General features: G+C 43.0%; 1 protein-coding gene across 1 annotated transcript in view; it reads left to right on the top strand.

Moving 5' to 3' along the window:
- Window positions 1–216: 216 nt before the first annotated feature.
- Window positions 217–10,694, top strand: part of RANGAP1 (Ran GTPase activating protein 1) — a 19,925-nt gene continuing 9,447 nt past the window's right edge. Inside the window, exons 1-11 of the mRNA XM_009697878.1 lie at window positions 217–356; window positions 1,605–1,732; window positions 2,669–2,728; window positions 3,389–3,574; window positions 3,969–3,985; window positions 5,478–5,592; window positions 6,797–6,955; window positions 7,160–7,273; window positions 8,807–8,906; window positions 9,630–9,714; window positions 10,107–10,263. Coding sequence (XP_009696180.1) covers window positions 245–356; window positions 1,605–1,732; window positions 2,669–2,728; window positions 3,389–3,574; window positions 3,969–3,985; window positions 5,478–5,592; window positions 6,797–6,955; window positions 7,160–7,273; window positions 8,807–8,906; window positions 9,630–9,714; window positions 10,107–10,263 — 1,233 coding nt within the window. The 5' untranslated portion in view covers window positions 217–244. The remainder of the gene's footprint in view (window positions 357–1,604; window positions 1,733–2,668; window positions 2,729–3,388; window positions 3,575–3,968; window positions 3,986–5,477; window positions 5,593–6,796; window positions 6,956–7,159; window positions 7,274–8,806; window positions 8,907–9,629; window positions 9,715–10,106; window positions 10,264–10,694) is intronic.

Here is a 10,694-nt window from a genome sequence, read left to right as displayed (position 1 = left end):
GAACGATCCACACCATCTGACTGATTGGCTTTGGAATATTAATCTAGCCTGGCTGTCATAAGTGAGCTATGGGGAAAATGCTAATGACAATGAAAACTCGATTAGATTATCTCGGGAACAAAAAACGCATTAGTGTTCAAGTAAATATGATTATTCATACAGATTATGTATTGCAGTTTGATTTTTTTCTTATGTTGACAATTTCTTTTAATTGACAGCTCTTAACATTTGGAAAAGCGGAAAAATGGCATCAGAAGACATCACTAAGCTTGCAGAGTCACTTGCCAAAACCAAAGTGGGTGGCGGACAGTTGAGCTTCAAAGGCCAGAGCCTTAAACTCAATACAGCTGAAGATGGTAAGAGAAAATAACCTTGTGTTTGGAAAGTGTCTCCCTGAAATTCTAAAGTCTTGTGGTAAACCTCCTGCTAATCCTGCATGGACAAGTTGTCGTAGTATTACCTGTGATGCAAGGGTCCTTCAGCTACAGCTGCTTCTGACAGAGACGTTTCCTTCCCTTCTTGTACCCTGCTTTGACCTGGTGTCCTGGCAGTGCTACAGCTGGCAGAATTGAGGTTTGGCTCCCTGGTGTGTCATTCTTGTTTTCTCGCTGTTCTCTCCAAGTTCTGTTGACAGTTACCGTGCATAAGAAGTCAGCGCTCCTTTTAAAAACAGTAAGCAAGTGGACAACGGCTCTTGGAACAAGTACAATGCTTCAACGACCTGCACAGAGGAATGGGCTGATATGTTAGTCTGCCACAATAGTCCAGTTTCTTCCCAAATTCTGACCAATTTGTTAGACCCTTGTTTGTTTTTTCCTGGAATATCTCTCTTGCTGGTGTATGTGTGTTTCCCAATTAAAAATGTCTTGCAGTGGCTGCTGATGTAGTAAATATCTGGAGAACGTGTATGTGTTCTTAGATCAACATTTCTGCCACACCGAGAAACAGCATGTTCTTCGGAGAGGTTATTTGCTATAGTGTGTACCTTTTTTACTGATTCCAAAGGTGATGCTTTTTTATGTGCTGTTTTAGTAGTGCAAAGTCACTGAGCTATGGGGAAAGGCTTTGGCGCTTAGGAATGATAACAAGTGCCCATTGACAGGAGAGAGTCTGCAGCCTGCTCCTGTGTCTTGCGTAGGATTACTTTAGAGTTAAATTCTTCTGCCCTGACATGTTTGCTAAACAGGCATCTACTTTTGCCAGTCAGTGGGAACTTCTTCCTGTTGATGTGGCACCAGTTCCCATCAACTTTTAGCTTAGTCCTTGCATCTTTGCAGGCGCGTGCACTCTAGCTCCTAGACCGTGTGCTGAATGGCAGAGGAATCTTACTTACGAAGTCAGGAAACTTACTCTTGCAATTAGGAGGATGACTATCAGAGAATAGAACTAGAAATAAGTTATGAAAAGGCAGGGTGGGGAATGGATAACATTCTCTAGTGACCTGACACTTTAGCTCTGTTCCCATTGCTGTTTCAGGATTCTTTCAGGTAATGTTCAGCTGTTTTTGCTAAGGGTAGAGTTGAACAGGTATTGCTGCATCAGAGTGTTACTGTGGTACCTAAGATGTTAGTTAAAAGGCCAAATAGACCATCTGCTTTTTGCAGCTGAAGAAGTGATCAAACAAATTGAAGAATTTGATGGCCTGGAAGCATTGTGCCTGGAAGGCAACACAGTGGGTGTGGAGGCCGCAAAGGTCATTGCCAAAGCCTTGGAGAAGAAATCGGAGCTCAAGGTGAGATCTTCAAGTAGGGGGTGGTGAAGGGGAAGAAATAATGTGGAAATACCGAAGGCCTGTCTATGCTTTTCCTGCAGTAGTCTGCCTTGAGTTAGCCCCAGAGCTTGCTTGGTGGTTCTTCCAGTCGGAAGAACAACCCATATGAAAATATGGCAGAACTTGGGGACTTTGGGACGATGGGAACCCTTTCTGCATTCCTGATTGTTCCTGTTCAGAAGGGTCCCGATCTTAAAGCTGGGACGCTGTGCAAGGAAGAGCCTCTCTGCGGAGGCAGCATCTGTAAACAAGGAACCGTGGCAACAAAACTTAAGTTCTAATGGAAAAGCTGGGTCATATCTTCTGGAGAATGATCAGATCTTCTGAAGAACGAGTCTTCAGAGAATGCCTGAATAGGGAAGAAATAATGGAGGAAATGCACCAGGAGGTTTTTCTGTGCCCAAGCTGTGTTTCCCTACTATTGTTCTAGCCTAATATTAGGAGGATGCTGTGCTGCTAGAGGCACTGTCCTTTGCAGAGAGGAATATGAAACATTGAGTCATGTTAATCACCCAATTTTGGCTTTTCAAGCAAGTTCAGATTGTTGAGCTCCATACCTTAGTAAAATCTACATTCCTAATGTATCCTTCAGTTTCCTGCTGCGTTTTCCTGTGGTAATTTTCTCAGCAGAAAAGAATTCCAGCTTGAATGCAAGCAAGAATTCTTGTATAGTGTTATTTACAAGGTGCACTTCAGTGGCTTTATGTCCTTGCAAGTGAAGTAATTGTAACATTAGTTCTTGTAGCTCTTTAGTACAATCAAATGACAAGCCCGAGGGAAGGCAGACAGTATTAAGATGTCCCCAGTGACATAATGCAGCTTGTATGTGTAAACCTCTGTACAGCTGTGTTGTCCTAAATATTTTAATGGTTTCTATCTGTATGTTTCTTATTTTAGAGGTGTCATTGGAGTGACATGTTCACAGGGAGACTAAGGTCTGAGATCCCTCCTGCTTTGGTAAGTAAAAACTAGATCTGAGACTTCTGACTAATATAACTTCTTTTCTCACCTGTCATGCTTTTTGTGGGAGTATGTTGTTTAGCACAGAACTGATCTTTCTACATGCTGTTAACACCAAGTGTCTCAGAATAGGCGAGTGATTCTTTTTTGCTCCGTCTGTATGAAGTGCAGAAGAATTGATAAAAGACCAAATGGAAGTCCATGCTAGTGAAGAAGCTTGTCACTGGGGAAGACATCCTCATAATCTGACAGAATGGGAACTAAACTCTCTAAATTAAAGCATGTGGCCACCTCTTCCAAGAGCATTACAGACTTCCCCGCCTCCCTGAGTCCTGTGAAGGAAAAACATGATAAACTCAACAGAATGAAAATAATATTTCTTTTAGCAATGTAGAGGGGGAAACTCGCTTTGAAAAACTTGACCTAGAGGGATGTGATAACTTCTTGGTAACTGCCTTATGGTTTGATTTAGCTCGATTTGCACAACTTCTTCTCTGGCTTTAGCTGTAAAGTTTTTATTTCCCCATGCAGCTTTACTGAATGTCTTCAAAGTGGAATTTTTTTTGCAGCATCACTGGCATACCTAGGCGCTACAGTGATGCTGTCACTAAAAGTCAATCCACTCCCTCCCACTCTCTGCCATCTGTTTCCTTACAGATCTCTTTGGGGGATGCACTCGTCACTGCTGGAGCCCAGCTGGTGGAGCTGGACCTGAGTGACAATGCCTTTGGGCCAGATGGTGTGCGTGGCTTTGAGGCACTGCTGAAGAGCCCCACGTGCTACACGCTGCAGGAACTCAGGCTCAATAACTGTGGCATGGGCATCGGTGGTGGCAAGGTAAGGGTTGTCTCCTTTTTGGGAATGAGGTCAGAGCCAGGACTTGGCTTCAGGCTGCCCTACACAGAATCACAGAACGGTTGAGGTTGGAAGGGATGTTTGGTGATTGTCTGGTTCGACTCCCCTGCTCAGGGCTGTGTCTAGTCAGGTTTTGAATATCTCAAAGGATGGAGACTTCACAGGTTCTCTGGATAGTCTGTCCCAGTGTTTAACAACCCTTACAGTAGAAAAGGGGTTTTTTTGTTTCAATGGAATTTTCTCTGCATTGGTTTGTGTGTATTTGTGTCTGGCTCTGCCTTCTTTACAGCACCTTCTCCCCCAATCCTGTTATTCTGGCTGTACGTACACATCAATAAGATCTTCCCCAGAGCCTTCTCTTCTCCAGCCTTAATAATCCCAGCTTTCAGCACTCTCCCAGTGAGTAAAATTCTCCAGTTCCTCAATCATCGTTGGGACCCTTTGCTGGACTCATCCCAGTATGTTGTCGTGGTTTACCCCCAGCCAGCAACTAAGCACCGCACAGCCACTCGCTCACTTCTCCCAGTGGGATGGGGAGGAGAATCAGAAAAAAAGTAAAACTTGTGGGTTGAGATAAGAACAGTTTAATAACTAAAGTAAAATAAAATATAATACTAACAAAATAGTAATGAAAAGGAATATGACCAAAAAAACAACCACCAAGAAAAGGCAAGCGATGCACAATGCAATAGCTCACCACCCGCTGACCAATGCCCAAGCAGCAATCTGTGCCTCTTGGCCAACTCCCCCCAGTTTCTATACTGGACATGCCATGCTATGGTATGGAATATCCCTCTGGCTAGTTCAGGTCAGCTGTCCTGGCTGTGCTCCCTCCCAGCGTCTTGTGCACCTGCTTGGCAGCAGAGCATGGGGAAACTGAAAAATCCTGAACTTAGGATAAACTCTACTTAACCCACTGATGTTTTAATAGTTGCTGTCAACATTATTCTCACACTTAGGCCAAACCACACTGTACCAGCTACGAAGCAGAAAATTAACTCTGTCCCAGCCAAAACCAGGACATATGTCCATGTAGGAGTCTGGAACTGGACACAGTACTCGTATGCGTTTCACAGGGCTGAGTAGAAGAGAAGGATCCCTTCCCTTGACATGCTGACAGTGCTTTTCCCAAGGCAGGACAGTAGACTTCCTTTGCTGCAAGCGCATATTGCTAACTCATAGTCAACTTCTCACCCACTAGGACCCCCAGGCTCTTCTCTGCTGAGCTATTTTGTCCCTAGTTGACTCCCTAGGACCCCCAGGCTCTTCTCTGCTGAGCTATTTTGTCCCTAGTTGACTCCCAGCTTATGCTGGTACATGGGGTTATTCCTCCCCATTTGCAAGACTTCGCATTTCCCTTTAAACTTAATGAGATTCTTGATGGCCTATTTCTCTAGTCTCAAGATCCCTTCCCTCTACATGTTTTCATGGATAAATTTCTGAACTACGAAAAGCTCATCTGTATTTCCAGGATAGGAAAACAGTTCTATCCTAAACATTACATTCCACGTCAAGAGCTGGTGGTGTTGGATTTGAGAGAACAGTATTACCAAGCCTAGCACCGAAGGGATGCCTGTTGGATGAAGCAGCAAACTGAGACTAACTGTGGTTATCACTACGGCCCGATATGTTTGCCTGTTTAAGAATCAAACGTTCTTAATGGGGTCAATGTGTTCTAGTGTTGCAAAATGATCACTTCTTGCCTAAGACTGCATGTGCAAGTGTTGTAGTTACACATGATTTTATTGTATACCCTACTGTAGAAGCAGGTACATGTCAGTGGTGACCGAAGTATTCCTTGAGAGCTGGATATACAAAACACATTTGGATTCCTTCAGAATGAGTTGCTGAGGTAGTATAAACTGCTTATTTTATCTCCAGATATTGGCAGCTGCCTTCACAGGAAATCAAGCGCCCAGGGCAAGCCTCTTGCTTTGAAAATATTTGTGGCTGGCAGAAATCGTCTGGAGAATGATGGTGCCACTGCCCTGGCTGAAGCCTTTGGGGTGAGTACCAAACCAGAGCTTCTTGACAGCAAATTGCAGCAAGGTGTGCTTAAGTGCTGGTGTTAAAGATAACGCATACAGAGCTTGCCTCAGCTTGGCAGCAGGGGCTGGTGGTTGGTTCACTAAAGTCACGATCTTGTTTACTGCTGAAACTGGAGTCTTCAACAAGTGCAATTAGAATTGATGACTGACTGTTTCTGTGACCCAAGTTTCCAAATGCATAACTAGTGGCTGTGTAAAGTAGTTACTTGAGGGAGAAATAGGTGTCTCCTGAGTGATTTAATAGTAGTCCTATTCCTTCTCCTCCCTCTGTGCTAATGGAGGTTGTCTGGCACTGAGGTACATGTACCAGCTGACCTCTGGAGTGCTTCTTTGCCTAGTTGTTCAATCATCTGGCAAAAGCAACTTAGTGCTTTCACTAGGTTTATCCAGTGAGGGCTCTAAATGCTGCCTAGCCTTCTCTAGTTGTCACTGGCCAACTTGCACTTTTGTTGGAGGAAGAGAATTCATTGTGGTTGGGGCCACCTAATTCCCTTTTCTTTCCTCCATTGCTGCTAAAAGTGACTTTTGAATTATAGTGCATGTTGTCAGTTATATTAACAATGATATTACAGGTTATAGGTTGCTCATTTTGTAAAGAGCTGTCTGGATGTGATTTTGACTAATCAGTAATCGTGGCAAAAATAAGACTTAAATACTTGAGAGGTGTATAACAAAGTGATTCATGAGGAATTCAGACTGGTGCTACCAAAATGGGATTCATTACTGTGTTTTGTGACAGGTTGTTTAGTCCATAAACAGTGTTCATACTAATTTTCTTACGGGTTTGCTTCTGCAGTCAGAGCAAAATGTAGATCTTAATTAGAAAAATACTGTATCCGGTGATGTTGCTTGGTCTGTTTCAGTGTTGTTGAACCACAGGTGAGGAACTCTTGTTTTAAGGCATCTAGAGCAGGCGCGCTAGGAGGATGCTACTTGTGACTCTTAGAATCAGGGCTTTGTGTTAATCTGACACTTGCCATGAGTCTGCAATTTGACTTAGATTGGTGACATAATTGCTGGTAAATAATTCTATGTAGAAGAACTAATGGAGTTTTGAGTTGGAGGAAAACAATTTTAAGCAAATACTAAAGAGTGGAACAGCACGCTCTTGAGTTGAAGTATGACTCCTAACAGCTTTTTTTTCATCTGCATCCTCTCCCAGATCATTGGGACTCTAGAAGAGGTCCATATGCCACAGAATGGAATTAACCATCCTGGCATTACGGCACTGGCCCAGGCCTTTGCTATCAACCCACTGCTTAAGGTTATAAACTTGAATGACAACACCTTCACAGAGAAAGGAGCTGTGGCCATGGCAGAGGTGAGTTATTCTGAGCGGTTGCTTTGGGTTTGTCTTCTGCCTCCCGATCTCCTCAAATATAGTTAGCATCAGTACCTCTGGGTTGGTGGAGCCACATGCCACACTCCCCCCCCATCTTTCGCGATGGGAAAGATGACCTTCCAGAAGCAGTAGGATATTAATTTGCTTCCATGTCTGTACTTTCATATTTGTGCTGTCTTGCAGACTCTGAAGGCACTTCGGCAGATTGAAGTGATCAACTTTGGAGACTGCTTGGTGCGTTCAAAGGGCGCTGTTGCTATTGCTGATGCTGTTAAAGAAGGGCTTCATAAATTAAAGGTATTGTCTTCTTGCTGTTCAGCTTTGATTCTCTTGAAAATGCCTAGTTTCCTATTTTGTGTTTTTCTGCCCATTCTCCTACCACTACTGATTATTTGAGAGTGGGATTCACTTCAGTGCAGGCTCTGTGCTCACAACTCGAAAGCAATAAGCTGTATTGTTTATCAGTGGCATCGCCACATCCAGCTAAGACTATTCTATGGGGAGGTGTACCAGGGATCTGTTTAGACTCTGCTTGATGTTTTTGAAGCTGTTGGTTCAACTCAGCAAATGCTATTCAAGAAATTGATAATGGAAGTATCTGCTTTTAGAACTTCTCAGAGGGTCATGAGCAGGAACTGAGACATTCCTCTTCATGCACAGCTTGTAATCTCTTCAGCGTTTCAGAGTTCATATAGTTAATGCTTTTTCTTTGTTAGGGCATGTGTCAAAGGTCCAAATATTTTTAGTTTTTTGCAATACCACAGCCTCCTACATCAGTATTTGCACAGGACTTGCATTTGACAACATTCTAGACAGGCTTAAGTCCAGTCAGTAAAGTAAGTAAACCAGGATCTCTAGAAACATCTTCCATGGGTCACAACTGCACCGGGACAGATGCTGAACACGTAATTCCTAATCTTGGAAGCTTATAGTCAAAGACAAAAATTCAACTGAGTGCTAATATTTATTTAAGTATTTGAACCTGGTACAGAAAGAAGTAGGTGCTTTGTGGTGTGAGATCTCTTGCTCAGGCTTCTGCTGGTTCTACTGGAACTTCTGTCTGAATCTCCCAGCAAAAGATTCTAATGGGGGTATTGAGATGAACAGCCAGAGGTTAAATCCTTCTTTTTTTATAGAGCAGAAGTGGCTAAGGGAGGGTAGCATGAAGCAATCGTAACCGATTAATTCTGTTCAAGGACTGCTTCCCTTTTGTGTTAATATTAAATCTCTTCTCGGGAAAGGATTGATTGAGCGCAGTGTGGAATGGTGGGAGATGGTGCCTGGCTGTTGAATAACTTTACTCAGTGTGTCTGGCCACACTGTTTCTCTGCTGGTTGTGTTTATCAGAAGTAGTACCACTCGTAATTTGACTTTTGAAGGCCTTAACTTGCAACCAAAGTGTTCAAAAGCAAACATGCAGTCCATTTAGTGCAGTAGCTACCCTTCTTCAGTAAGACTGACTGGTGTGGGGATTCTGGAATGCTCTTGTGCCCCTTGAGTAAGTGAAGATCTCCGGTCAACTGATTGCTAAGGACTGAAATGTCTGCTACGTTTTAGGTGAGCCATCAGAATGATGTGGTCTCTGTGGCTGTTTTAGTGAAGTGGTTACCTTCAGTAGTGCTGCTCTTAACAATAGTATGCTTCAAAATGCCCCTTTTAGGTCTATGAAGTATGTGTCAGGTTTTATTTCCTATTAGAAATACTTTTTTTTTTTTTTTTGCTAAGAGCCTCTTCAAATGAGAGTTTTCCCAGAACACTTGTGAGCATATGAAGCTTATGAGGATGATAGATGTTAATAGGAATTCTGCAAATACATGTTCTTCTGCTTAGGAACTGAATTTGTCCTTCTGTGAGATCAAACGAGATGCTGCTCTGACTGTTGCTGAAGCTATTGAAGATAAGGCAGAGTTGGAGAAGTTGGATCTCAATGGTATGTAAGTTTGCTAGATGAAAGTATATCTAGTCTGATCCCAACGAGAAACCACTAGGAAAAATGTTGACGGTATCACATATTCTAGTCTTGCAATTGTCAGCATTTAAAAAATGGTACTTTCAGAGTAGCTGAACTTGGATGACCTTGGGACAGGAAGCAGTTAGATCCTCAAAGTTTTCTTAGGCCATGAACTCAGTAATTGTTAAAGTTAAGCAGTTTTGGTACATCTCATAAGGTGGAAAGGTTAAACTGATACCTATACCTGTTTGCAGGAAAACTTTCAGATATTTCATACTTGTGAACAAAAAAACCTCTGTGTGCATCTCTGCAGAAGAGTGGGAGAACTTTGACCGCTGTTGGCTTTTGCCATTCATACCTTGAGTCACTGCATTTCAGTGGTGCTGTGCCATGCGTCCTTGTTTTAGAATCACTGAGAACAGGAGCTGTTTATAGAACTAGCAGGAAGTCGCTCAAAGACACCCTGAAAAATTAGGGAGTTGGTTTGTCTCCAGCCATTGTGTAATGCTGCTAAGATTTGTTTAACAACTATTTGATTCTGATAACTGAGGTCTGCATTCCTGCCTCTAAGGTGTTAATGTAGAAGTGATTGATAACTGTTCAGTTTCGGGAATAAGAGATAGACAAGAATATACAGCTAAATCCTCAAGAATAAACTTGTGTGCATCTGTTAAGTCTACTCCCTTTCTTCTGTCAACCTAGGCAACTGTCTGGGAGAAGAGGGATGTGAGCAACTCCAGGAGATCCTTGAAGGCTTCAATATGGCAGCTGTGCTGGGATCTTTGAGGTAGGCAGAATACCAGAGTTTAAATCAGAAATTTTCTGACCATTTTCATCGACACTTTCATTCACCTATCTGTTTTAAAATAAGAACTGTAACATTGCAGGTGGATATTGATCTGAGTGTGTAGGGTGGAGCACAGTCAAGGGATTTCATAAGCAGGATAAGCCTTGTGTCTTGTTTTCATCCATGGATTTACCTTAGTCATAGTTATCGATTGCATTCCTTGCACTTTGTCAACTGGGTGACTGAAGCCTGAGTGTCCTCTTCATCTGTTGTAGATGGAGTTGTAATTCTTGCAGTAAGACTGGAGGGGAAGCTGGTTTTTTGTTCTTGAAAAAATGTTTTTGAGTTCCAGTGTACAGGAATTAATGCAACATGTAACTCTCAAACCTTAGTGATGATGAAGGGGAGGAGGAGGATGAAGATGAGGAGGAGGAGGAGGATGAAGAGGAAGAGGAGGAAGAGGAGGAGGAGGAAGAACAGCAACAGCTGAAGGAGAGAAGACAGGGAGAACAGGAGTCACTGACTCCTAAGAAGATAATTGAGTCACAAGTAAGCTTATTTCCATATGCATTTCTGTTTCCTCAGCCAGAGGAGAGTAAAGGAGGAAATGAGATCTGGAGAGAATCTGAACTTGGAGTGCTGGCAGGCCTTCACATTCCTGCATGGGCTGGCACTGTAGGAACAGTCAGGGGGATAACATGCAGGAAATAAAGAAAATGGACGACTTGGAAACATGTTTTGTTAAAGTATGCATGTGCGCACATGCAGGGAGGGAAAGGCTGAGTAGTGTTTGTAACAAGCACGGGAAGAAAAAGTCTTCCCATGTCCAGAAAATGGTGGGAACCTTGTACGTGCAATGCCATGCAGTCGTGCTAGCATAGTCTGGCTGTTCTGACTCTGGGCTCATTCTGGCCTCAAATAGTTTTCAAGTAGAACAAATCCTGACCTGGTGTAGCTGTGTCCTGACTTGTCCTATGTGC

This window comes from Cariama cristata, unplaced genomic scaffold (genome assembly GCF_000690535.1).
Source record: "Cariama cristata isolate BGI_N322 unplaced genomic scaffold, ASM69053v1 scaffold20603, whole genome shotgun sequence".
NCBI classification, from domain to species: domain Eukaryota; kingdom Metazoa; phylum Chordata; class Aves; order Cariamiformes; family Cariamidae; genus Cariama; species Cariama cristata.
The sequence above is the reverse complement of the archived record's forward strand: the minus strand, read 5'-3'. Positions and strand labels throughout refer to the sequence as shown.